This window comes from Anopheles funestus, chromosome 3RL, assembly GCF_943734845.2.
Source record: "Anopheles funestus chromosome 3RL, idAnoFuneDA-416_04, whole genome shotgun sequence".
NCBI lineage: Eukaryota > Metazoa > Arthropoda > Insecta > Diptera > Culicidae > Anopheles > Anopheles funestus.
Window position 1 is genome coordinate 56,756,215 of NC_064599.1, and position 27,318 is coordinate 56,783,532.

Sequence of the window (27,318 nt, forward strand, 5' to 3'; positions counted from 1 at the left end):
GCGGTGTGTGATATATAGTATGAACAAATATTTGAGCAGTTTGTTTAATCGGTATGAATTAGGTTATGATTCCTACGAATCATGATTATAAATATCGTTAGTTAGATTTTACATGTTTAATACTTGCATTCGTATACTGATACATATATGCATTCCTCTGTCTCATAGGATGATGCATGGTATGACATTTTGTGGTTGAACGTCTATAAGAAATATTTGATAATAAATTTCGTCTAATGTTCATGCGACAAAACAGTGTAACAGACGGATGAAATCATACTAGAATTACTAGTATTAGTATTAGCGTACGTGTAATTGTAATTGTAGGATAAGTGAAAGCAAGAGAAAGGAGAATAAAGCAATGTATTATTATCACTCGAACCGATCACACGTAGACTGATAACAATTGTGTGCCTAACTGAACTACAATCAAAGAATTTTGACTAATAACTCACTATAAGATGAAATCGATAGGAGAAATCGCTATATTAAATTATTTCAAATCAATCCGAAAAACAATAAGTGAACCCATCGTTTATATCTCATTAAGCAAATACTACTGCTTGTATTATCGCATCTATAAATATCGTACTTATCAGTCCTATATATTTATTTCAAGTTCTTATGTATTACGAACATCGTTGAGAGCATAACCGTACCGAAGCATAACAACATAATTTACGTGTTGATTTAACTAAGCTCATAAAAAAATTCGAATAGAATAGCAGAGTAAAGCCTACATTTAGGCGCTTACGATTTGATGTAGGGAAGGCCTGTGCTAGAAAACTTAATAAATAAAAACTGAGGTCTAGACGAATTTTCAATACAGTGTCATCTGTATGAAGTTGAAGATAAATTTAATCTTTTTGATTTATTTATTTTAATTTAATTTAATTTATTTTAATTTCAATTCAATTTAAAAGCATTAATTAAAAAAAATACAATACACAAAAGCTTAAATCTCAAAGACCCTGCAATTTTGTTTTTTTATCACTTATAAAGAACATTCATTGAACAACCTTACCATGCAGTAGTATCCGAAATACAAATTATTTTATTTTTGGTCCTACGTTATATTTATATTTTGTTTTTGTACTAATATTTACTACGTTTAAGTGGGACATATTTTGGAAGAGCTATGGAACATACATCCGATAAAATGGAAAAAAAACCGATAAAAGAACCGTTTCTATTTTAATTTTTAATGTCAAACGAACACGTTGTGAATATGCGTTCCATGTCTCTATTGCAAAGGTTACACTGAAAACAGATACAGTGGAACATTGTTTAACTATGCCTGTGGGCTGTATGGACTGGGGAAAAGTGAATAACCCAGCTAGTGTATTTTTATTTTATTTTATTTTATAGTTAAACTTTACTGAATTAGTGTGTGGTATTGGTTTCTTGTAAAGGCATGGTTTTGGTTTTTCTTAGATGCTCCTTATCGCAAAACAAATCTGTAATTTATGGTCTAATTCAGGGGCCTCCAAACTTTTTAGATGGCGGGCCGCTTTGAGTGGAATAGCCACGGCTGAGGGCCAATCTTGGGATCTCTCGGAAGGGCCGTAGTTTGGAGACCCCTGGTCTAACTCAAGGGTCGGCAAAGTCCGTCCCGCTAAACAATTTGATCACTCATCTCACGAAGAATACAAAATCCAATTATCACGATATCAGATTATTTTTAGTCCTACGAATCTAAAACAACACCACCTATGTCGTATCTATATACATTTTTTCGAAAAAAAAATCTAATCTCTTGGGCAGTAAACACTGCATCCATTTGTTTCAAGATATGTTTCAAGTATTTGGCCCGCATTTTCAGGATAATTTTGACTGTTTTCGCTGAGGCCGGTCTTCGATTGGCCCTTTCGGTGAAAACTCTGCCGATCCCTGGTCTAATAATCCGACACCCGGTTAAATGGCACCCGATGGTGTATGTGGTAGCAGCGCCGATATATACAAGGCAGCAATCAAATCCCAACCAGGGGTTTACCCTGCTACGGGTAAATAAAACCAAGGAAAGAAAAATAAGAAATGAATTATCTTTGTTTTAGTTTTTCATAACAGCACATCATATTTGTTGCAACTTGTAACAGCTACGTTTTCTCACATTAAAACTCGACTAACACAAAACGAAGACAAACATCAAGAACTTATTTTAATAGTCCATTTCATTATCCAAACCAATTACCTCATATTTGACTAATCGTGGAAGTAAAAACTCACGTCCTTGTTGACCGAGATTTCATTTTCTCACTCCTCTAAATCCACCGGTCATTGCACCTCCTCGATCGGGAATTCATCAAATTCACCACTCGATCGACTTGTGTGGAGTCCTCTGTGGTCAAATGCCTAAAACTAGCTGTCGTGTCTTAATCGACCGCTGAATAGAAGACAACAATATTGAAGAGCATTATATATTCAAGAGTTCTTCGAAATCATAACATTACGACACTCGTAAGAAGCTTTTTAATTTCAATTGCGGCTTGTAAATATTTTTTTTCATTCAACATTTTAACGAAGATTCATTAATACATTTCGCACATTCTTAAGCTTTATTCTGTCTAGGTAAGTATTAATTTAAAATTGCATTTCTAATTAAAACTAACACTTTTTAACGCTGCCAAACGGTAGTGTACTCTTTTGCTTCCCGCACTGGTTCTAGGGCACAATTTAAAAGTGATGGTACATCCCTGTGTGTGTGTGTTCAAATAACATTGTTCCCACCAGCGCCATTAGATACTGGTCGTCTGCGGTGGTGTGAGCGGTGTCCAGGCACTGCCGACGGCATTAAGCGACGTTCGACCGGGACTGTGGGAAAGTTGTCCTCCCGATCCTACGGCATTGGGTGACGAAGCTACCGAATTGAGCGCACTGGCAACACTGGTCGCAACCGTACCGGGTGTTGGTTCGGGACTTTGATTCTCAGTGCATTGCGCATTCGTACTGCCGTGATGCTGCTGCTGATGATGATGATGGTGATGCGTTGGGATCAGTGGAGAACCTTCGCTCACGTGATGCCCGTGATGGTGGTATTGCAGTGGTGAGGGTGCCGCCGGTTCTAGATGACGATGAGGTGCTCCCACCGAAGTCAGCTCCGTTATGTCCGAGGGATGGTTGTAAGTGCTACGGTTAAAAAGCGAACACTGTTCAGAACGGATCTTGTACATCGCAGGATTTCCACTGAAAACATACTTAATCTCTCCTATCATGGGGATGTATTCGGCCGTCGGATAGTGGTACGTGCTTTGGTAGACACTGAAGTCACTGGCACTGTGCCAGGAGGTTGAGTAACCTAGATTTGTGATGGACGGCGCATTCAGAACGTTCCCGTACAGCTGATGGTTCGGAGACACTTGTGTAGGGGTTGGATGGTAAATCTGTGGGACGAAATTATATTATTCAAATGTTCTGACGATCTTTCTACAGCAGCAACCGTGCAATCTACCTGATGACTGGAAGGAGTGTAGATTTGCTGGGGTGATCCAGCCGGTTGGTAAATGCCCTCCATCTGTGCGCTGGACACGGGAATGTACTGCGGATGCTGTGGTGTCAGTGCCGGATGACTTGCCGGGTACGTCGGTGACGAGGTCGCATAGGACGGTGACCCGTTCGAAGGTGTCGGCGAGATGTTGGGCGGTATCGAGTTCGGACTGCCCGGGTTAGTGCCGAGATTTGATTGTTGTACTGCACCGGTAGGATTGCTCCAGTAAGATCCACTCGGTGTGGTCTGAGTTTGCCACGTCGAAGGGTAGGACGAAAAGACGGGTGTTGATACCGAATCCAGCGGCAGGTACGAACTGTGCTGGGGCGAGGAACTGCCGCTGGTGTTCCGTGAGCGTTGGGTAGTGTAAGGAGTGACACGATTCGTCCGGGCAACGGAATGCGTGTGCTGGTAGGACCGATCCACCTGTGCCTGCAGCGGTGATTGAGCCGTCGCATAGGAAGGATGAAAGTTAAGCCACCCGTAGGTGGAACTTTCGCGCGAGTACACCGAATCGGGCCGCTCCTTCGCATCGAGAAACGCCTTCGCAAACGGGTTGTATTTGATCTTGAGCGAGGTGACCTCCTCGTTCTGGTACGCCGTGACGGCGATGAACTGCGTCTCTGGGAACGGGTACGTGTGAACGTTGCGCTGATCGCGCGCATCCGACACCACCTGCACCAGATGCACCCGTGGCTCGTACTTGTGCAGCGAGTTTAGCATGATCTGCCCATTGCCGTTTGTTTTGTTGGTAAGCTTCACCTTGGCAAAGGAGATCGGTTCCTTCATCCAGTGCTGACCGAAGTTTGGTGACTCCGGGTGCACGTAAACCGGGTTCGGTGGTGGTGCTTCTGCCTTCCCACCGGCAACCTGAGAGAAAGAAAAAGGAAAAAAAAACATGAAAACCTTAACATGTGGTGGTGCACGGTGGAAGAAACATCAAACGGATTGTGCATCACGGTTTCCGCGATGGTTCGTTGCAAATTGCGATGCATTGGATCCGACAGGAGCAGGATGGAAGGTGAGGAACTTGGGAGGAAAAGCCCTTGCAATACGGCCATCGGTGTGGTCTATTCTCATTAGCACCCTCGGGGTGGAATTGTTGTTTCTGTGCATTAATTAGCGTAATGTAAATAGTTTGTTACGGAATAAACAAGCGCTCTTTAGAGATATTCTTTACGAAGGCCCTTTTTACGTTCCGAGACTCGTGTACGGGCAGTGATGGCAACAGTTGGCCATACAAATTCTGCCCATGGAAATCAAGATGAAGAATCGAGCCGCATGCAGTGCACAATCTGTTTCGCGCAATGCTACTCCGACAGCGCCGTGTTTGTCTAATCATTACTGATGCATCGTCCCGGATCTGGGGATGCATTTTGTAGCTTCGTTGCGATACGTTGCTTCCTTACCCATTCGCCGTTGACGTACTTCCAGCGGTGTGAGTCGACTTGCGAAAATTCCAGCAGTACCGTATACATGGCGGTTGGGTCGAGCCCGGTAGCGGTCACCTTTACCACAGGAAACATGCGCCTGCAAGGAAGAAGTATGATGGGAAAGAAATAATACATTAAAATACCTCATAGAGAGAGTATTAAACTATTATGTTTTAAATTATTCCTAACCGTAGATAAGCCCTTCACGATAATCTAAATTAGCATTAAAATGTGTTACGTTGGGTATTTGAGCAAATCTTTTTATTATCTCTGGTTCTGGTGATCGAATCTACAATTTCTTGAACTATGTTTTTTTATTCAGGTAGAAGGGCCGTGGTCTTCAACTGTTGTTATTACGATAAAATGGAAAATTCGCCCTTAGTTTTTAAATGGGGTTTATAGCATTAGCTCACATTAAAAATACATTCCGCACGCTTGCGTCATTTCGCGTCACTCGACGTAAGAACGATACTCAACGGGAATTTCCCGATCGAGTCGACTCCATAATCTACCAAGTAAACTAATATTATTAAACAAACAAGCTTAGGAATACTAGTCGATATCTTGCCAACACATTGTTCTGACTATTCTGAATATTCGTACTGTCCCGCCCAGCGTTCTGTAATAATTCTTTTGAGAGAATCCCTCATTCCTTAAATTCTAAATGCTATAAACATTGATTTTGATAGAATAATTTCTCTTAAAATCTTATTAAAATTCTACTTATTTTAACAATCTCCGATACAATCATATATGCGATATCAAAACGATTAAAGGACAATAGAGCTATTACATCGGCTAAGATTAAATGAATTGTAATTAAACATTAATCAAACAATTTATTTTTGCTCAATTACAGACCAGGTGTACTCCTGGCCTTTAAATATTTTTTTATACATAACTTCAGTTTCTACACCCATCGAGAATCATCCAGGATCCTGGAGTATTATAGGATTTTGTAACTTTCAAAAATGTTTAACATAAAGTGAGTAAAAATCACATTTTACCTTCTATTTAAGGGATTTAATCGCTTTGCACAAACGTACCTGCCATTTTTAGTGACGATCATTTCGTTGGTGAGATTCTGAAAGCGCAACCAAAGATCCCGATCGTCCAGCGTGACCGATAGGCTCCGATCTCCGGCACCTCGTCCCATAACCGTCGACCCGGACTGTAGCAAAGTTCCTCCAACGGTAGAGCCCGCCCCGGTACTGGCCCCATTCGGGACGGACCCTCCATCGCCACCGTTCATACCGCCGCTCGTCGGTGTATTTGCCGACCCAGTTATAATTGGATCAATGGCGGACAGTATGTGTGACGTCGCCATCTCATCGACCGATCGCATCGATCCGCTTTCGTTGGATAGAGCAGCGAACGAAACGCTAGAAAAGTAAACAAAATTAGTAAATAACTGGTAAATGGTGCATCTTCATCGTGCGTTCAGGATATTTTTCAGGTGACCTGGAATGCGCAAACAAGTTGGAGTCTGGCGGACTGTTCGAAAAACGACATACGACAGCGTCACGAACCACAATTGGAAAGTTTCTGCAAATGATATGCTTCTGGCTCGAAAACACCGGATTGGAATGAACGGGTGTTTCAACTACGGTCAAGTTATCCAATTTGTTAATGCTGCCAGAGCTATAAAACAAACAGCCCTCGATCGGCAAACACTCTGGCGAGAAAACACTCCGAAGAAATGTACAAATTTTTTCGTCATCAGCTTTGAGTGGACGATGGACAACGATCATCGTTTCATACTATCGGTATTAGGGGTGGGTTTCGAAGCAAACTCTGGCCAGCAACGGGTTTAACCTGGAACGTTTATGAAAAGTGATCGTTTGTTCAAACAACGATCCGGTCGAACGCAAACAAATCGTAAAATAATGTTCGTATACGGGCGTTCATGTCTGTCTGTATGTGTGTTCCAGTCCACGATCCACCTGAGTGGCCCGTACGAAGGTTTGATCAAGAGCTCCGTTTACACATCGTGTGAGCCCGAATCGATCCTTGGAATTGAGTCGGCGGTGAGCAAATCGAAAGAAGAAATGTTTTGGAGGGAAGGAACCAAAAATCCCATGTACCGCACAGACCCGACCACTTTGCAACCCGTGGGCTTGGAACGTTTTTGGGAATGACTGATGAAAAGAGATCGACGACGAAAGACAGCAAAGACAACCCGGTGGTAATGTTTGATTATAACTTTTAAAAAAGCAAAGGGAAAGTAAGAAAAAACATGGGGAATGTACGCATAAAATGGAAGTGTTCGTGTTGTATAATAATGTTTTGAAAAGATGGTGGATATCAAACTAAACGGTCAGGTGAGGGCATCTAATGGCTGGCTTAAGAATCGGACATTTTGTTTCTTGTGTTTTGCCAAGAACATTTAATAAGTAATGGAATAAGTAATGTAAGCTTGAACAAGTTTAAATTGTATCAAAAACGCGATGTTAGCACTCAAGAATCCCTCAAATAACCTCCCTACAAGATTAAGCCATAAATTGAACTTTTTGGTATTCATTACAAAATGAATTAAAATAAAATTAATCATCCATTGCTTTACAAAGCTTTTGTTATTCCAGAAGGCCATGAAGACATGAAGAAGAACAAGTAAAAAACAAGCAAAAAAAATATGTCTTTTTACATTTAATTTAATTATACCGACAAATAATAAAGTTACATCTGAAAGAGCGCCTTACAAAAGCGCGTATGTACAAGTGTATTTTTGTGAAAGTAATGTTTTGCATATTGGCAATTAGATTTTTTCGAAACCCTACTAACCAAATTTTAACTCCAACTACTAATCACAATTTATAAATTTTTGACAAGAGCTTTTATTTTTCAATTGTTCTATATTTGTTTTAAAGGTAAAATATTGATACATTTTCAGTCAAAAATTATTTATCAGATTTCTTCTATTGCCATCTCTTTAATATGTACACTTTCTCGTTAAAAATACTCCAAATCCAATGATCGATTAATGGAAACCTTTTCTATACATCACCATAATAATATATTTTTTTGAGGAAGCGAGCTTTTTTAATAAATCATGTTCAATTCCTTTTCACTGGCTGGTACAATGTCAATAATTTGGCAAGATGATACAAATTACAGTATTTTAGTTATTGTTTATGTTTATGTGAACTTGAGAATGTTCCGTATGAAGTCTAATTGTTAATTTTGGGTGGCTGATAGCCGTATTACTCGTTGCAATTCATAAAAAAAAATCAAATCGGAAAGTAAGTAACTTTTATGAAATTATAAAAAAAAATTGAATGTTGTTATAAAAATGTAAATTGTACAAAAAAATTACCGAAAAATAAACATTAATTGATAATTTTCCAACAAATAATAAGGTTTTGCTTTCTTCTTGACATAACAAATTACTAGGACATGGCTGCTGGACATGGATCGCTGGAGCAATTTATAACACTTTACTTTATTATCAATTCGTATTACTGGAAAATGGTTGATCAACGGTAAACTGAAACAAATATCGAGGCATAAGACCACAACAATATGAGACATCATGATCACAAATAACCTACCGGAGAGAGGCAGCCCTCTCCTCACAACACGCAATGCAAAACTGTTTAAAAAGCGTCCCCAGTACCGGCAAAATCAAAGTCCTTTAATCCTTTTACCTGTTCAGCATTTTTACGCACGATTTCGCCGGTCCATACCAGTACGATCAACCGCTTGCGACCGCGTGGTTGATGAACCATTATAAACGAATTAACATTCGTGTGCTTACGTCGCCGGCGTAAATTACCAACATACATAAAACCGTAACGGCACGACACGTCTCGATCAGATGTCGATCGTACGTATTTGAAATTGATCGAAAGGAAGAAAAAACGCTACCAAAAAGAATTTGGGTGATTCAAGGTTTCCGATAGTGATCGCTTCTTTTCGTTCTTTGCCATGTTCAGATACACTTTATGTGACGTATACGGTATCACGTGGTCTTCTGCAAACGCTACGTCACAAACTAAACAAATGGCACACTTACACACTCGTCACTTTTATCAGTTGGAAAAGATCGAGTGCGTTACCGGCAAAAATTAGTGTACGAGAAAATGAAACCAAGTAGTGTTATTCTTATCGTAATAAACAAAAAAAGAAGAAAACCTCAAACCGAAACCATCGAAAAGGAAGATTTGCTACTGGTTTTTTGATGACTTCCAAAATCAAAAGACTCCGACATCCAATAAAGCGACGAACGCCGCAAAATTACTTCAGGTTTGGTGATTGTTTTTTTTTCTTTCGTTTTCTGTGTTATTTGCATTTTTTCCCCCCAAAACCTTTCAAACTGACTTTAAAGTCCAACGGTTTTGATGATCAACCAAAAAAAGAAAAAGACTACAACTCCCGCCAGAACATAATCCGAAGAAGCCGATAAAACAAAAAGCAAAGCTGCGTATGAGCCAAGCGAAGCAAGCGAGATGGAAAACGGCGTGGAACATAAATCAGAGAAATATTAATTGATTCATCAACAAAACACTCGAGCAGGACGGTTTTATGGCCGCTTTTGCACCGTTTGCGGCATGGTTCAAACTCGCTCCCAGATTGGTGCGCTGCCGGCCAGTGCTGCCCGGTACCGAATCCGGTGAAGATTGCACATACCATGGCCAGCAGCAGGGCACAATTGCCCAGATGGAGAGAATTGAAGGATGGAGAAAAAAAAACTATATACAACCAAACCCTCCTCGAACATGGGACGAAACTGTTAGGCGGGTTCTTTTGATTTCGTTTTCCCACCGTGAAACCGTAGATGGGACCTGTAGACGGGATGGGGAATGGGGACGAGAAGCGTACCGAAAAAGGTTAAAGCGTTGTAAATTACACTTCGGGCGTGTTGCTGCGTGATGTCGAAGGGAAGGGTTCAGCTGTTGTATTCAGCAAGGAAACGGTGATCCCATTTGACAGCTTCATGTACGACAGGTTACCAAGGTTTGCCTAAGCCTAAATGCAAATGCAAATGGTGCAAAATGTAAGCCTATAAATAATTTATTTATTTAACAAAACAATTTCAATCACTCTGTGCTATTGTGGCGCTGTATGTTTTAATTCTATTTTCCACAAATTTTATTCCTCCTGTATCAATTCACCCTTGCAAAAGGTGACTGAGAGTCAATTCGACCCTGCAAAACGAATGACGAGCAACTCTCGATTTGACCTTGCCCGATGACCATCGGAACTCGCTGAACGGCTTCTGTGCTTTCGGTACCGTTTGTTGCGTGTACACCATCTCGTGTTTCAACCGTGGCCCATTCGCGATCGGATTTAAAGCCCTGGCGGTACATCGGTCCCAGATTAGACCCTTTCGCGCAGACGCATTCACGGTACCGCAGCAGCAGTATTCAACGGCAGCACCAGAACGACCGTTGCAATAAAGCGATAAAAATTAAATGATATTTTCCAATAAAAAGAGATAAAAATAATAAAATATTGATATTGGTACCGGTGAAGTGGAATCGGCGATCGAGTGCTTCCTTTGCATCGTTCGTACAGTTGGAAGTCCGACCTAGAGTTCTCCCGGGAACGTCAGATCTACCCCGAACATGTCAGAACCCCGAAGGCAGGAAGACCATATTCTCATTCCCCGAGAGACCTCATCAGACATTCGAACGTCGGGCAAACCGAGCTGTTGTGCCGCGGCTGCCATAAAAAGTAATATGGCAGGGGTATTCTTTTACACCGAGTCGTATCGTGAAGTGAGTCCATCGGAGATCGCTGTGTCTCGCTGGCCATCTCTGTCGCTTCTGTCCAGAGGCTGTGTCGAGTGCCCCAGCGACGGAACGGTGGATGGTGATCTGAAATAATTAAGACATTTCCGATGGTTGTAAAGACGCGCGGGGCCCGATAATCCATCCATCGGCCGCGCGCATGGAAATAGGGGCTTTGCCGAGCAGTCAGCATTCGCAAGAGGTCAAACGCGATCGCAAAATCGAACATCACCGATGATCGCTGGTGAAGCGAAACTACGAATGCGATCAAAAATTGATCAAGCTACACCACATATTGCATGCGAAGAGGAAGAAACTCATCCTCGAAAATCATCCTCCAAAAAGGTGAGAAGAATGGCAAAATGGTGAGGGATGTGGTGCGCGGTGGAGACGTACAACAACGCACCGGTTCCGAACTCCCGTCGTAAAAAATTAACTCGTAATTTGAATTGTATCACTTTCGAGTGTTGCTAAGTGGCAGGCTACATGTCATGATGTGTTAATTAGGTGTTTATACATTTCTGAGCCTGCGAGCGCACATTCGGACCGAATTTTCAATTCCGAGCGTTCGATAGACGCGGGAACGGTTTTTGGGGGTTGGAGCGAAGCAGAAGTGAAAAGAACGAATGGCTAGAAAAGATACTTTCCAAGGAGTGAAAAATTGCCTTCAACGTTACTGGAATCGATGATAGAGCTGATAGGAAAATCGACAATGACGATGAAAGATTTTTGAGATACTTTGAATATCCGATTCAAATATTCTTACGAATAATATTCCTCCATTTCATATTGAAAAATTACCCAAAAAATGGAGTTTTATGGCTTATTATTAAGCACATGATTGCATTTAAGTTTAAAGTTCCAAAATCCGCCATTATAGGTTTTTTTACTGATCTCAGTACGTTATTGCAGTGAATATTAAACCTTGAGGAGTGATTCTTCAAAAACAGAATATCATGTTTAAAAATAGTTTTCTTTAAGAACGATAAGATCAGCAAAAGAAATCTTTGAATTTGAATCTTTGAAAAATTTGACTTCTCGTTTACTCGTATTCTTGACTTCTATGTATCTGGATTCTGGCTATCTGGATGCATAATAAAAATAAATCTAGTGAATCAGTTATGGCAGTCATGGCCTTAAAGGTCCTTACACCAAATAAAAGAATCGTCTTTAAAGCTCAAAGCTCTAACTAGCTATAAACTATTGTAAACATTATACCCAGTATCGTAGGGGCGCGGCCCGTGGTGCATGTGATAAATGGCGCCAGTCCACACGGCCGGACCGGGTTCAAATCACATCCGGACCGTCCCCCCGTAGCAAGGACTGACTATCCGGCTACGTGGTATAAATAAGTCTAGTAAGCCAGAAATGGCCGGTGTGAGCTGTAAGGTCGTTAAAGCCAAGAAGAAGAAGAAGATACCCAGTATCGTCGTTTCTGCGTTGTTATTTTTGTTGTAATATTTCGTTAAACTACATAGAACCTTATCAAACAAGAAAGAAACTAATCTCCAATAAATTCGAAGGAATCTTCAAATGATGTCTGACTACGTTTGGATTTAAACAATTTCATCGAAATTTTAGTCGAAGTGACAGAAAAAGTCGTTATAAAATGGTCTAAAAAATGTCACCTAATAATATAAATTAAGAAGTAATAGTATGCAATTGTCCGTAGCAAGGACTGACTATTCGGCTACGTGGTAAAAATAAGTCTAGTAAGCCAGAAATGGCCGGCATGACCTGTAAGGTCGTTAAGAGCCAAGAAGAGATTGAAAGTATGCAATTTTACTAGTATACTAGTAGTACTAGTAGTACTACATACATAAAAGAGTATGGCATAATATTTTTTTCTCTTTTAACATTCAATTCAAAATTGATTTTCTTCTTATGAGATTAAGTCTTTATAAGATAACGACGGGGGCGTGCCGTTGGATAAACGTTGGATAATATGATAAACAGCGCCGGTTCCACACGGCAGGACCGGGTTCAAATCCCATTCGGACCGTTCCCCCGTAGCAAGGACTGACTATCCGGCTACGTGGTAAAATAAGTCTAGTAAGCCAGAAATGGCCGGAATGTCCTTAGAGGTCGTTAAGCCAAGAAGAGACACCGACGAAAGTGGATCTCGGACCCCACCCGTAGAAAGGATTTACGTAGAAAGCTAGTAATTCGAAATAATTCCTTATATTATGTGAATAAATACAACGATAAACATACAAAAATAATGATTGTTGCTTTGGTTTGGAAATATTTTTGATACTTCAAAAAAATACAAACAGCTCGTCATCCGCGCACAAGTTTCACCATATAGTTTTCATTTCAATTTCGTTTCTTTGCTGATCTCAATCATTTGCATATGCATACAACTTTTGTTTCTCCGGAATGACACCCAAGAGGATGTGTCTTATTGTTGTTTGCTAATAACGGATTGTGTCATGTTTTTGCAGGCGGCTTCAAATCACCCACAGCCCATTCGCTGTTTGTCCATCGTACCACAGTTACTGGGTGGTCTCCAATCACAACTTCACTCCCCCCACAGAACAAATCCAGGATCGTTTAGTACAAAAAAAAAATTCTCACGCTCTCATTGGTACGATAGAGGCACACGCACGCACTTTGGGATGCTGCCGTATACCGAAGGATTAGTGTTTTAATGTTGATTTTAAAATTCAATAATTCAACTTACCCTGCCAGTTGCTACCGACACCCGCACTTCCCCAGCGATCCTTTCAAGTGGGGTGCGAAAGTTGCGTTAAGATCGTTGAGAACGGACAGGGGAAACCCGGGGTGGTGGATGAGATTGGCTGAATTCTGTTAATCACCCGTGCACAGTGGTTCTGTTGTGTGAAGGCTTTTGTTGCAATTAGGAAAATTATCTCCTCTTTACGAACCGTTTGACACCCGCTAATCGGTCAGGCTGCGAAGAGTTTCCGGTCACAGGTACTGTAGAGCAGAAGTGACTGACCGTCGGTAGTTAAAAATTGCGTATCCGTTGAACGCACTGTATTGAGTAGGAATCGTGTGCGATTTGCACACTGAAATCGGTTGAATGATCGCACGAAATTTGAGCAAATTGAATATGCAAATATCACGACATTAGTATGAAAATTCGCAAAACTGTAAATTTATTAGCCGTTCGATTTACTAACACATAATCGGGTTATAATAATCACATTTCTCACACGTACGCACCATCTTAAGAAAACATTTTTACACCTCGTTAAGATCGCTGTTCTTATTGCACAGGTGTTGAAAGGGGGTGTTAAAGATCATTCACTTTTCAAAATAATCAAACACCACACTCGGACGCATCAATGTTAGAAGAAGTGATGAATGAAGGTTTAAGTATGCGAAAAAAAAACCACAACACATACACTGGACACACACGCACACACCGGTTCACAAATATGGACAATTTTAATAATAATCTTTGTAATAATGCTATGGATATACACTAATTAATTAGTATGGGTTTGTCAAATGTTTTATAAATAATCAACATCTTCCTACACGCTCGTGCCTTTCTTTCTCGCCTGTTTGTCACACCGGGGTTTGACCGCTGTTTCGGTTGACACTTGACACACTGTACCCGGGGCGTGGGTCTTCTGCGGGAATCCTGTTTGGCACACTTGACACATACAAACACACACACAAACACTTGTACGTGGGAGATCATAAACAATTCACCTTCGACATCGCGTTCAAATTTGTTTCACTGGAGGTCGAAAATTTGGTTTCTTCTCCAAAAAAACACCCGACACGTCACTTGCAAAAACGGAACGAAAGATAGGTTCGTCACTTGATCGTGCACTGCAGTCACTCTGTCGAGGAAGCGTTCGTAACGTACGAATCGAAGAGGGAATTTAACTCACGCGTAACGCACTGTTACTACGATTTCCTCCTCGACGCGATGATGGCCGACAGCAGAGTGTGTAGGAAAAGTATGAAACTCTCAGCTCAAAGTCGTAGCTAGTGGTATTGAGTAAGTTTGTAAAAAAGTGGTTAAAAAACCTGTCTCAGGTGTTTTGGGCGCGAAGAAACCACTGGCTATCTCGCTCACGCTAAAACATCTCGATCTCGATCAGGTGTGCTGGTTGCGCTGGTAACCAGGCGAACGATCACTTTTAGCTCCTCCCTTTTGTCGTTGGAAAACCCACAAAAAAGGATCGATGGTGGATCGTAAACTATTATGGCCACTGGTACACACTGTTCCAGTGCAGTGTTGTGTTATGGCGTTTTTTACCCCTATTGTTTTACTGCACAAACCTTTCTCTGTACACTTGTAGCGGCTTTTATTGTACATTTTGTTAGTAATTTCAAACAGCAAAATTTCAATCAGTGTAAATATTATCTAAACGTTGCTGGAACGTTTACGCGATTGTAATGTAAGTTACAAATTACCGTTCTGGTGCACTCATTACTAGAGAATTGAACAAATTGAACTCGATTTCACCCTTAGTCAAACATTTTTGCTTCTTCTTCATGCTGATATTAGTGGTACGCTTCATATCCAACAGATGTGTTTGTTTGTTTGTTCGCGCATGATTTACATTTTCAATCAAACATGCTTCATACCGTTGCATGTCCATCGAACGAAAATATTTTCAAAAGAACATTAAGTTGAAAAAAATTAAAACAAGGCGATTTTACTAAGCTACCATGCTGTGAAGTTCTGTGGAATATTTATGGAAAATATTTATTTACATTAACAGGTTTTGACATTTTAAAAATTAACCAAAGAAATCAAAAAAACCTTTTATAAATGAAAATTTTTATTCAAATTTATAACAAAATATTGTCTCAACATTTTTCTGATTTCTTCGGATGCTGACAAGCTCTCATTTTTATTGTGTTGTTTTTGTACGTAACATTGTACATTACGTTGCGTTGTACATCTGCTTTTTTTACTTTCGTATTTTTATTAAATTATTTTTTAATGTATTGCTAATTTGTTCATGGAGGAGATATCCATTGCAACTTTTTTTTTCAAAAAAAAATTATGGTAATATAACAATTTATTTCCATAGTAATTTTTAATTAGTACTTGTGCGTATTAAATAACACATTAAAAATAGTAAATAAGATAAACGGCGCCGGTGCCACACGACAGAAATGGGTATCAAATCCCATCTGAACCATACTGATTATCCGGCTAAGTGGTAAAAAAAGGTCTATTAACTCAGAAATGGCCGGCTCAGAGGTCGTTAGGCCAAGAAGAGAGTTTATTTATATCTAATTTCAATGTATCTTCTACTATCATCAACTAAACGAAAGCTTTAGAAAAAAATCATCATAGGTATTCCTAATATTCCTAATAATTTTCTGAAGAAGAAATGGTAACGTTTTATATCTCAACTCTCTTGTAGATATTCTAGAGCTCACAGTAAAAGCCCCATAGTGATCTTATTTAAACGTTCAATCGAACAAGTTTGTACAAACCCCAGCACTGTAGCATTCCCCAGAATTCGACGCCGTCACTTGGTGGTCGTGTCGTCGTATTGTCGTGATACCGTTTTTTTTTTAAATCTCACTAATTTTTCCAACAAACATTTGTCTCTGCTCTGACTCAGGTTGAACGTTTGCCCGCTGCCGCGGAGTTGGCAAAGACGGGGGCAAGATTGATGGAGCAGGTCGTCACCGAAAAAGTCAGACGAAAGAATCCAACTCTCCACCCTGCACGTTGTCCACATTTGTCCAATGCCTAAGCTTTGAGATGAAGCTGAAAGGTTTTGGCGTGACTTGAAATTAATTCAAGCGAACCAACCCCGCCATCGAATAGGGTGGCCGGGAAGGTTCCATCCAAAGTCGCCGTCAATGTCGCGCAACGATTCCATTTTGTTGCCGTCGTCGTCGTCGTCTTCGTCGTCTTTCAATTGTTTGCGTTATGCTGAGCATGAGCAAACACACCATCTGTATGATCGGATCGTCACAATCACACACACAGACACACATACACGTACGCACAAACAACTGACCGACCGAACGACGTCAGCTTCGAGGAGAAGTGGAATTTGCTTTTTCCTCCAGCTAGCAGCATCCGCTACGGATGGCTACTCCGGTTTTGCCACGAACTGCTCGGTACGCATATATTGCCTATTTACCAAGTGCATTGTTTGGAGAGGTTTGTTTTTCTGTATTTTTTGTTGTTGTTGTGTGCCGTTGTTCCTGTTGCTGGGATCGATTTTATAGCCCTGATCCTCGCACCGGCAAGCCAATACGAAGAAAAGGCTTATTTACCCTTCCGTCTTTCCAGAGTGCCCCAGTTTGAACAAAGATCAACAGGACAGGGATGAGCGTAATGCATAGCTTTACATTCGACGAGAAAATAGTAAAGTACACCGCGGAGGATAACATTTGTGTCGATTAAGGTCGGGAGAAAATTGAAAAAAGAAACCGGAACGAAAAAATATCAGAAGATGCATACACCAGGACTTGGACTGGACTTTTAACAAGATCTCTTTTAACGTTTATGTCTGTTTAAAGAACGATTAAAAAGGAACAAATAGTGACGATGGATGGTAGTAGACAATTGTTTACTATTGGGATTAAGCTTACCCAGATTGGCTTTTTTGCAACATTCATCTTCATTTTCAAGCGTACTTCTCATTAAAAATACTCCTCACGGAAAGACACGTTACTATTGCATCAACGTACGCAAGTTACAAATGGTTGATGCAATTCGAGAGAATAGGGGCTTGAACTTAATTAAAAAATCTTTCTAAACCACAGGGGAGTCTAAGCAAAGCGATAATGATGAAATACGATTTTAGTCCTTCATCAGCTCAACTCCGTCAAGTTCATTGAAATGTTATTGAAATCTTCCGAAATAGTTGACAGCTTTCATCACCTTGAGATAGATTAGAGTTTACGTTATTGTTAATCCTAATTCTTCTTTTAAAATGAGATTGACAAAAAAATAATCCAGAAATTTAAAAGGACACAACCATCCTTGTCTTGCTCTTCACTTTCATCCTTAATTTTTTCGAAAAGTACTACATATGGCTTAAATCACACGTCTCTTACATGTCTTCGAAGTTTCAATGGCCTGTAGCACCTTTTTGATTTCAATTACTAGCCTGGATTCCGTTTCCGCTCGTCACAGTTATCTGATCCTTTCATTTTCATTTTCTTTCATTTATTTTATTTATTTTCATTTTTCATTTATTTATCTATTTTTACTGTATAAGTTTAGTTTTTATATTTAAGTTTTAATTTGTTTAAATTTAATTTAGGTTGTAATTTTAAATAAATAAATACAAATAAAACATGCTTTTATTCCAATTATAAAAAAGATTAATGCTTTTGTACGCCTAAATGCCACTGAATTATAATTTAAAAAAGAGAAAAAAAACATGCAAATGTATATTTTTACCTTCTATTTTTAATTATACTTAAAATAAAGCGATTTTTTATAGCAGAAGAATATGATCAAAAAATAGTGTTTCGCTTTGTTAATCAGTACTACAATTATTTAATTTCTTTGTTATATCAGAGTATAATCTTTACTTTCCTTGTGACATTTCTTGCTGCACCTCAGAGAAGTTATTTATCTTTATATTTCCTGGTGAGATATATGTACAATAATGCTGATTTAAAAAATTATTAACCGGTTCCTTTGGTTATTTTTATCTTTCCTCAGCAATAACCGTAGGCCGTTCACTTGCTTGCAACGATAAGAAAAACAACACAAATTTTTAAAAAACACATTTTTGCCAAAGTGTTTTTTGCACTTGGTTCATCAAACCCTTAGAACGAAACATAGCTCGTAAACGTAAAGAAGGCGATAAAACGGACTAAGCAGACGGAAGCAGACATGAAAGATCAAACTGAAACATAAGAAGACAGAAAAATGTTGACCATCGCCGGTAGTCGGCACCAAGATCTGACGAATGGCCGATACGATGATGTCCATACGAAACACTCTTCTCAACACCGACGACGACGACGACTACGATGAATCCGTTCCGTTTAGGTCCGTACCATAAAACAACACAAAAACACCGGAGATGCGTGCAATAAAATTATTAAATCATATAAACTTACTGCTGCATGTTGCCCCTGTTTCGGCTTCTCTGTGGGCTTCCTTCAATTCCTGTTTTGTGACCCGGTCGCAAGTGCTTTTCGGCGGACTGGGACTTTTGTTGCTCCTATCGTGAGTGCGTGCACTTTTCCAGCGGCACGGTATGTTTGCACCCGACAAGGTTCTGTTTTGTCTCGGTTTCGAAACCGGCGCGGCATATCGTCGTGCTTGCGGGATATGCGTCCACGGGAGAATGGATTGGTGGGCGGCCCAGTACCGGTAGCACCGGCTCGATGTCTGTCGGCGGTTTGTTCTTTGATCTTTTATCTTAAGCATCACCGACTAATTAACCAAAAAACTTCACTGATCATTACTTCGATCTCGTGGACCACCGTTGGTTCATAGGTGGCCGATCGGTAAAACGCTGGAGAATCTCGGGGACTTGGACGAGGAGTTCCATCGATTGCACTTTGTTCGTTCGTACCTGTTTTGGTGGTCAACTCCACTATGGAGCATTAAAAAGTATGGAAATAACACCGTGAAAAATGGGAAAGATTGACCTTGGATATGATTCGAAATGGAGAGAAAGAACACTGAACGGTCAGCGTTCGCGTTGGCTATTATCCATTGAATATATTTATTTACATTCCATACACACGGTTCCTACGATCTAAATAACTTCCGGCGTGGTTCCGTGCAGATGTCGCAACGATTTCACTGCAGACAGCTTCGATTCAGCGTAGGACGATATTTTAATGCAACCCCGAATATTCAGCACACGCAGCACGCGGCAGTTCTCCACTATATACTTGATGGCCTTATCCGTTATCAACGTGCAGTTCTGGAGCTTTAGCGTGGTAAGACGGGGCTCACACTTGGTGATGATCTCGATACAGCGATCCGTGATCGTGCGACACTCACTTAAATCGACCACCTCGAGCGAAGGACATCCGAGCACGAGTCGTTCGATGCCCCGTACGCTGATCTGCAATAGTCGGGCAAGACTGAGCTCTTTCAGCTCCTTGAAGTTGAAACAGCGCTCGAAGGAGTAGTCAGTGATTTTGTAGCACCCGGATAGCTTTAACGATCGTAAACCGACCAGGTCGGCTATCGAAAAGCATAGCTCGATGTCCCAAATGGCGAACGCTTTCTCCTCTAGGTTAATACCCGTAATGCCGGCATCTGACACCTGCGTAGAGAATGGGAAACATTGATAAAATATAAACCAATCGAAGTGAAATGGCGCGATTCATATTATTTGATTGAAAGTGCTTTCGGATTTAAGTAAAATTGTATTAAATTGTTTTTGTACTAAAAGCTCGATGAGATTGAGGAATTGTTGTATTTTTGTTTTGTTTTCCTCATGACGATCTTTCGGTTTAGTGTTTATGTAAGAATTTAATGAACTAAACAACAACTTTAAAATCTTGCATTGTGGTGCTAATAAAATATGCATTCAGACTCAAGGACCATGACTCTATGACTGACGAGAGGCAAAATAAGGGTGGTCCAATCTAATTTGTAATAAAATGAAATGAATTTTAGATAAAATAAAAATTTTAAGTAGATAATTTAATGTTATATTATGGCAACAAATACTTAAAAATTATATATTTAGTAATGAAATTTTGTTTCATATGATAATTCTGAAACAATACCAACAACATGCCATTGTTTTCTACATATATTTGATACGATTTAATTCCAAACGAATGTTATTGTCGTGTCTTACACTACAACAACGTCAACAGCGAAAGAAAGCTCATCGTCATCGTCGTACTTACCTTCGCACAGCAGTCTAAATTTAGCTCCTGCAGCTTCGTCATGTGGTAAAAGATATACTGTATCGATAGATCGTTGATACTGTTCGAGCATCCGCCCAGATCAAGCACCGCCAGGTCACAGAACTCGAACGATACCTTCGTGAGTGCCGCATCGCTCATGTTGGTCAGCAGCCCGAGATACAGCTTGCGCACGTTTCTGCGATTGTGTGTGAACAGACCGCCCACGAGCCCAGCATCGGTAATACGCTCACAGTTTGTCAGATCGATGTGACGCAGCCGGACGAGACTTTTGATCGCCGTGATACCATAGTCCGTGATCATCCAGCAACGGTTGAGGATGAGCGTTTCGAGATGGGGAATTGAGCGCGAGATCTGTATCAGCGCCGAATCATTCAACGCAAGCGACTTGGAAAGATCGAGGTGTGTGAGGGCAGTTTGCGAACGTAGTAGATCCATAATACCCGGTTCATTGGTAGGAATTTTCTCACAAACCATCAGCCCAAGGCTACGAAGGGAAAGATCTGGAATGTCGGCCAGTCCGCGCAGAAACACATTGTCGATCGGTGTACCGCAGAGGAAGAGATGTCGCAATCGGTTCCGGGTGGTCCGTACAAACTCGAGAATGTGGTTAAGCATTAGTACACGCTGCCTTGCTTCAATGCTGCTGAAGCACTCGGACACATCGATCGAATCGAGGTTAGGTGCGAGCTGTACCAGATAATCGAAATGATGCTCCAGGAAGCGATTGTTCCGGGCGAGACTAATGTGCCTAAGCTCCGGCATCACAAGATTCCAAGTGACAGTAGTATTCTCGATCAGCTTCCAGGTTTTGAAGAGATCGGGACAATTGAAGATATTGAGACGACGCAACCGTGGCATGTACTTCAAGATCGATGCCAGCTTGTGCTTCCAGATAACACACTTGTCAAACGTGAGCTCTTCAATACCATCTCCAAACTCGCTCCAGAACTCGCTCTTATTTCCAAACACCACTTTGGTTATGCATACGTCCGTAAAGTAGCGGAAGGACGTCATCAATCCCTTCAATGGATGTCCATTATCTACGAACTCGATATCGTGGATATGTAGACGTACGGCACGTTGAAACTTGATGTAGCGAAACGCATCATACCAGGACCGGCAAACTAGTGCCGCCGCACTTCGATCGCTTGGATTCAGGTACTGGAATAGATGAATTAGTAGCTGTGGAATAGGACAATAAAATGTTAGCTTACAAGACCATAAAGATACGTCTAATCAAGTTACAAACCTCAGGAGGTAATGCTTCAAAGTTTGGTTCGAAGAAATACACGAAACTATCCTCGTAGTGTACGTACAGCGTTCGTTCAATTCGTTCCACCAGACGTGCCAATGCCATTTAGGGTTGATGTATTACACTCTAGAGACACAAACAAAAACAACCAACAACGTCTCGTGATCTCGTCTTCTACTAGTTTTTGGCACAAAACAAAACCAAGCAATGGTGCCAAGCGCCAATGCTTCACCTTTCAGAACACGATAAAAACTTTCAACCAACCTTCACAGTGAACGTGAATCGACTAAAACTGAGAGTGTCCCGAAAAGTGTGACAACTTCCTTAGATCGTTTTAGAACGAAGCTCGGCGAAACATTCGTTTCGGGTGCGCGATCCGTATCGTGGCCGACGTTCTACGATGATAATGGGGGAAATGCAACTATTCGAGTTCTTGCACCATGACATAACGACGAAGATGCTTACCGGTGTTGAATGACATTCAGGTGAAAATCGTTCAGAATTCGTTATCCCTTGCCAAGTGAACCAATTGCGCATGTGAAAGCGTTCTATTACGTGTCGCCCGGGTAGATGTTTACTTGATGTGTTCTTGCAAGGACGCAGTAAATCAGCTGATTGTAGAAGCTACAAGAAGGGAACATTGATTGTTAACAATTTTGCAAATGAGATAATAATACTGTCTTGTGAAATAAAAATACTCTGATGATAATACTTTCTTGTTCCTCTAGACACTTATTGTAAGACTCGCAAACGATGATTTTCGCAAGACAAATATTTTTATAATGAATAACACAACATCAAGCAAAGAATAAAATTATTTTCAATAATTCACATAACTAATTTTCTTATCAATGAAATGTTTCACTATTTAAAAGATTTACCTTCGTTTTATTATCCATAACTTAATACTTATTTATTAAAATAACACGCTTAAAAATAATCTTTCTATGATTTGTAAACCTGTCGCATGGTAGGTATTTTCGATAAGCGTTCCGCAATGTCCGGCGGCAACTTGAAACATCCCCTCACGTACAGATACTAGAACATGAGAATGAAGAAAAACAATAATTAAACTTTCACTCTCACAACAGCTTTATGAAGTTGCTATTTACTTACCTTTAGGTTTTTGCAAAAAGTCACTAAGTACTCCAGACTGTTCTCCGTCAGCAGTGGACAGTTGGCTAACTTTAGTGTACTGATGCGTTTCAGCTGAATAGCGATCATCTTCACACAGTTATCGTTGATGTTGGGACACTCGCTAAGGTCTAGATACTCGAGTGCCGGGCATGTTGATACCAATCGTTCAACTCCAACCTCGGAAATCTGAAGAAAAAAATCAAATAAATCGCGTTAGATCTACCTTAGCAAGTTTGTTCTAATGTTTTAACTCACCTGGTGACAGCGTGATAAGCTAAGCTCCTTCAGCTCGGTAAATCGGAATCCATAACGTAGCGCAAAATCTGTCATGCGATAGCAACCGGATACCTTCAGTACGCGCAGCTTCTTTAAACGATCGATCGCGAACGTTTCCTCCACGTCCCAGATAGAGAACGTTTTCTCGGGCAGATCGATCCCGGTAAAACCGGCATCTGTTAGCTTTAGTTGAGCGAACGTAACGCAGGAAGGGAGAGATGAAATGAAAAAAATGAAGAAAACACGTTTAGAAACGTCACGTTTCGTACGGAAACCCATTCGTCTCCATTCCTCCCGCAACAGGGTGTCATTGTTTGAGGTGTTAATTACATGAGCAACACGTTTAGTAAGTTAGTAAGTACCTTCGTGCTACGCTCAATGTTTAAATGCTCCAGATTAACAAGATTGCAGAAGATGTACTGCGCTGACCAGTCGGTCATGCAGGTCGACGAGCCGCCGATGTTCAGCACGGTGAGGTTGGGAAAGTTGGCACCAATCTTCACCACACACTCCTCGTCCAGTGTGTCCAGCAGCTCCAGATGGAGCTCCTTCAAGATCGCCCTATTACTGAATGCGGCCCCATCCATGATGCCATGTTTCGACATTCGAATGCAGTTGGAAAGGTTCAGTGATTCCAGGTGCTGCAGGCGGAAGATTTGTTTGATACCGTAGTCCGAGATGCCCCAGCAACCGGTCATGATAAGCACCCGTAAGCCAGTTATGTGTCGTACGATCTGCTCCAGACAGAAGTCCGTTATCCCGGTCGAGCCTGTTACGTCCAGAAAGCGAAGATTCATCTGCCTTCGGAATAGATCGATGATGGCCGGTTCGCGTGTAGGCATCTTCTCCAGATAGGTAAGGCTTAGCTCGTCCAGCAGCAAACCCGTAGCATCTGCTAGTCCTCGTAGAAAGATATCATCCACCGGGATGCCACTTACATTAACCGATCGTAACACGTACTGTCTGCGCACGATGAACTTCTGGATGCAGCTAAGCAGGAACATTTTGCGACCGGTTTCCACCTGCCGGAAGCAGTTCGAAAAGTCAACCCGTGTTAGGTTCGGCATCATCTCCACCATCGATTCGAACTGTAGCTGGCTGAAGTTGTTCTTGGCTAGCGAGAGTGTCTCCACGCACGGGAAATCGATCGTGTACAGACCATTGTCGAAGAATTTCCATGTGCGGAACAGATCGTCTCTAAGTAGATCGCACTCCACAAAGCGTGCCACGCGTAGATTAGGCATATGTTTGAACAGCGAGATCACCCGCTCCCTCCAAATCATACACTTCTCGAATGTGATCTCGTGCACAAACTGTCCATAGTTTAGCCAAAACTTGCTTTGAACGTTTAGCTTCACCCGAGACAGCTTGATCAGTGGGTACTTTCGATCGGCAAGGATGAGATTCATGACCGGTGGTTTGAAGTCGTCGAAATCTACACCGACCAGATGCAGAACCATCTGTTCAGCGAAGCGGCAGTACTTGGACGCTTCGTACCAACGGCTGCAAACGAAACATGCCGATCGACGATCACTTGGGGAGAGATACTTAAATATCTGTACGATCAGCTAGAAAGGTGAGGACGAAAAATTAACCTTTGCTTTTACCCCATTCCTGTGGAGAAAAGCTCCAAAAACACGCGGCTTCAACTTACTTCAACCGGGAGCAGTTCGAACTGGGGCCGAAATATTGGCAACGGTTTTCTGTGGTAGCGCATCCTTGATCACGCTCCGTTTGGCGGGTACTGAACTGTGCAGTGCGATCATCGATTAAATAACTTCTTGCCAAGCTTCGGTCGGCTCGGATCGAACAAGGAAACCAATTGCCGTCATGGGCCGATGCCGTACGATTGAGCGCTCAAAATAAAAAAAGAAATCTAATCGAGAAAGCACTAACCCGAAAGTGATCGAGCAAATGAACTGATGGCATATTTGAAATTGCCATTTGCGTGTTGAGCCGGTGCCGGCAGTGGCGGCTGCGGCACAGAAAGCAAGCTATCTTTGTTTTCGTTGCTTAACGGCGCCTATTTTGAGGATTCACCTTGGCAGTGACAGTGCGGATGAAATGCCGTAATACGGTTTGCTTTCCCTTTTCAAGCGATTTCGTCGCGGTAAAGTGTTTTAATAGCGTTGCATTACCAACAAGGAATTAAAGCACACAAACACATAACAGAAAAAAAGAATATGTTCCACTCGCTTACCTTGGTACAGCACTGGAGGTTTAAGTTGCGGAGTTCCTGCGAGTAACAGCACAGATACTGTAGCGAAGTGTCCGTAATGGTCGCATTGCTATCTAGATCGAGCACTTGAATGTTTTTGAACATCAGCACAAGATAGTACATGGTGTAGTCACTGAGCGTGGACAACAGTGAAAAGTATGCCTCATCCACAGGGCGCGCTCGCTTCCCAATAATGCCCACACGCATACCATAGTCGGAGATACGCTCACAGCTCGATACGTCCAGCACACGCAGATGCTTCAGGGTGTGCAAATCCTGTACACCTTCGTCCGAAAGTAACCAGCAGCGGCGCAGCTTCAACACTTCCAACAGTGGACAGCTCTCGACGATCAACTGCAAGCACACATCATTCACTCCGATCGACGATGTCAGATCAAGATGGGTGAGACGTGTCTGTACGCTGAAGAACTTCAAAATTCCCGGATCCTTCAACGGTATGCGGTCGGTGTACGTGACGGTAAAGTGCGTAAGGAACAGACCATTCATCTCCGCCAGCAGATGCCACGCGACATCATCGAAGCAGGGAATGTCACTAATGTTAAGTGCCTTCATAAAGTTGCGGTTTTTGCTCACCAGACGCATAACGCGCGAGATCATGGTCATGCGGCGCGATAGGTACAGATTGATGAAGCAGTTCGACACATCGATTGATTCCAGTGCCGGAGCGGCTTCGATAAATCGTTCAAAATGATACTCATTGTAGTAATCACACGCAGCCAGCGAAAGATGTTTAAGATGTGGCAGAGTAAAGGGAAACATCGGTTCATCCGTGCTGTAGTCAAGCGTCCAGTGCTTAAACAACTCATCGCACTGCATCAGCTCAAGCCGTTCGAGCATGGGTAGATTCTTCATGATCGTGATGAATTTCTTCTTCCGTATCAGACAACAGCGCAGCGTTAGTTCGCGTATGTACATTCCATTATTTAACCAAAAGTCACTGTGCTTGGTAAACTCCACGAATGTAAACGTGAGATACGGGTAGGTTCTCATCGGGTTTGAGAAATATTTAATTGGCCCATCCTCATCGTTAAACTCGATCCGATCGAAGTTAAAGTACATCCGACGCTGAAACGGTTCGTAGTAGTGTGCGGCCTCGAACCATCGACGACAGCTTTCGCTCGCCGCCAACCGATCGCTAGCATTGAGCTGTTTAAAGATTTTCAGGATCAACTCCATTGGCAACAGATCGTACCGTGCAGTAAACCGTCCATCACAGCTGAACGGTTCCATCCAATCACTGTACTGCACCGGCAATCGTACATTCTCTTCCACCGTTGGTTTCCACTGCACGCTTGGGAAGAGCGCGAAAACGCTGTCTCTCTTACACTTTTCCTCCTCAATTTCCACCTTTGGATCGGTTTTCTTTTTCGAAGACCCGGACGATGAAGTGGTCGATTTTGTGCTGCTACCAGTGCTGGATTTACGATTACTACTGGACGGCTTTCCATTGCTTGTTCCGAGACCATTCGCCACCGCCACACTGGTTGTCGGTTGATCGAGCGATTTTGATCGAGACAGAATTTTATCGCGCTTTTCTTTCGCAGGCGTTTTTCCCGCGGGCAAGAACACACTCACGGGACACACGAAATCCATCGCGTCTTGATGCATGCACGGATGAGCTGATATCGATGTACTGAATAGAACTGAATTGCCTAACGCTCCGGCAGCGGTTGAGTATTATTTAAGATCCTTTTTCTCCGCTTTCCGATCTGATCGATCCGAACGGTTACGATCGGACGGTATGCGGTTATGCAATCGATTTTGCGCCGCTATTGAGTTTGCCATCGTGATAATATGCCGAAAGGAAAGGAAAAGTGTTTACGAACGTTGATGAATCGGGCCGAAACCGATGGGAATGTAGCGCGATTACCGAACGGCATTGAAGGGTTAGTTGAACGATCGTATACGAGATTGCATACTTTCGGGAAAATAATGTGCAATGCTTT

At 41.7% G+C, this 27,318-nt stretch overlaps 3 protein-coding genes across 4 annotated transcripts; all 3 read right to left on the reverse strand.

The window, feature by feature from the left end:
- Window positions 1–2,263: 2,263 nt before the first annotated feature.
- LOC125770164 (T-related protein) lies at window positions 2,264–14,896 on the reverse strand. The gene is made up of 6 exons (XM_049439512.1): window positions 13,330–14,896; window positions 5,964–6,299; window positions 4,894–5,014; window positions 3,449–4,354; window positions 3,196–3,380; window positions 2,264–3,126 (listed from the first exon to the last, which is right to left on the reverse strand). The coding sequence occupies exons 2-6, from the start codon at window positions 6,260–6,262 to the stop codon at window positions 2,736–2,738; spliced, it is 1,902 nt and encodes a 633-aa protein (XP_049295469.1). The 5' UTR covers window positions 6,263–6,299; window positions 13,330–14,896; the 3' UTR covers window positions 2,264–2,735.
- Window positions 14,897–19,270: 4,374 nt separating this feature from the next.
- Window positions 19,271–22,052, reverse strand: LOC125770170 (F-box/LRR-repeat protein 7-like). 2 transcript variants are annotated; one of them, XM_049439525.1, is made up of 4 exons: window positions 21,985–22,052; window positions 21,718–21,846; window positions 20,448–21,650; window positions 19,271–19,852 (listed from the first exon to the last, which is right to left on the reverse strand). In XM_049439525.1, exons 2-4 carry the CDS (start codon window positions 21,823–21,825, stop codon window positions 19,334–19,336), a joined length of 1,830 nt encoding a protein of 609 aa, XP_049295482.1. In that variant the 5' UTR covers window positions 21,826–21,846; window positions 21,985–22,052; the 3' UTR covers window positions 19,271–19,333. The 2 variants fall into 2 exon arrangements, with proteins under 2 accessions (XP_049295482.1, XP_049295481.1); XM_049439524.1 differs by having other exon boundaries at window positions 21,953–22,002.
- Window positions 22,053–22,579: 527 nt separating this feature from the next.
- LOC125770298 (uncharacterized) lies at window positions 22,580–27,041 on the reverse strand. The gene is made up of 5 exons (XM_049439708.1): window positions 25,334–27,041; window positions 23,496–24,701; window positions 23,113–23,316; window positions 22,837–23,043; window positions 22,580–22,758 (listed from the first exon to the last, which is right to left on the reverse strand). Exons 1-5 carry the CDS (start codon window positions 26,978–26,980, stop codon window positions 22,666–22,668), a joined length of 3,357 nt encoding a protein of 1,118 aa, XP_049295665.1. The 5' UTR covers window positions 26,981–27,041; the 3' UTR covers window positions 22,580–22,665.
- Window positions 27,042–27,318: the final 277 nt, after the last annotated feature.

Excerpts from the sequence above, each read along its gene's own strand:
- LOC125770164 (XM_049439512.1), bottom strand. The coding sequence starts at position 6,262 with ATGCGATCGGTCGATGAGATGGCGACGTCACACATACTGTCCGCCATT. Across the intron at positions 4,355-4,893 it reads AGTACGTCAACGGCGAATGG|GTTGCCGGTGGGAAGGCAGA; the intron begins GTAAGGAAGCAA and ends TCTTTCTCTCAG. Across the intron at positions 3,381-3,448 it reads ACACTCCTTCCAGTCATCAG|ATTTACCATCCAACCCCTAC; the intron begins GTAGATTGCACG and ends TTCGTCCCACAG.
- LOC125770170 (XM_049439525.1), bottom strand. The coding sequence starts at position 21,825 with ATGGCATTGGCACGTCTGGTGGAACGAATTGAACGAACGCTGTACGTA. Across the intron at positions 21,651-21,717 it reads TTGAAGCATTACCTCCTGAG|CTACTAATTCATCTATTCCA; the intron begins GTTTGTAACTTG and ends CCTATTCCACAG. Across the intron at positions 19,853-20,447 it reads ATTTAGACTGCTGTGCGAAG|GTGTCAGATGCCGGCATTAC; the intron begins GTAAGTACGACG and ends TTCTCTACGCAG.
- LOC125770298 (XM_049439708.1), bottom strand. The coding sequence starts at position 26,980 with ATGCATCAAGACGCGATGGATTTCGTGTGTCCCGTGAGTGTGTTCTTG. Across the intron at positions 23,317-23,495 it reads ACATTGAGCGTAGCACGAAG|CTAACAGATGCCGGTTTTAC; the intron begins GTACTTACTAAC and ends GCTCAACTAAAG. Across the intron at positions 23,044-23,112 it reads GCTTATCACGCTGTCACCAG|ATTTCCGAGGTTGGAGTTGA; the intron begins GTGAGTTAAAAC and ends TTTTTTCTTCAG.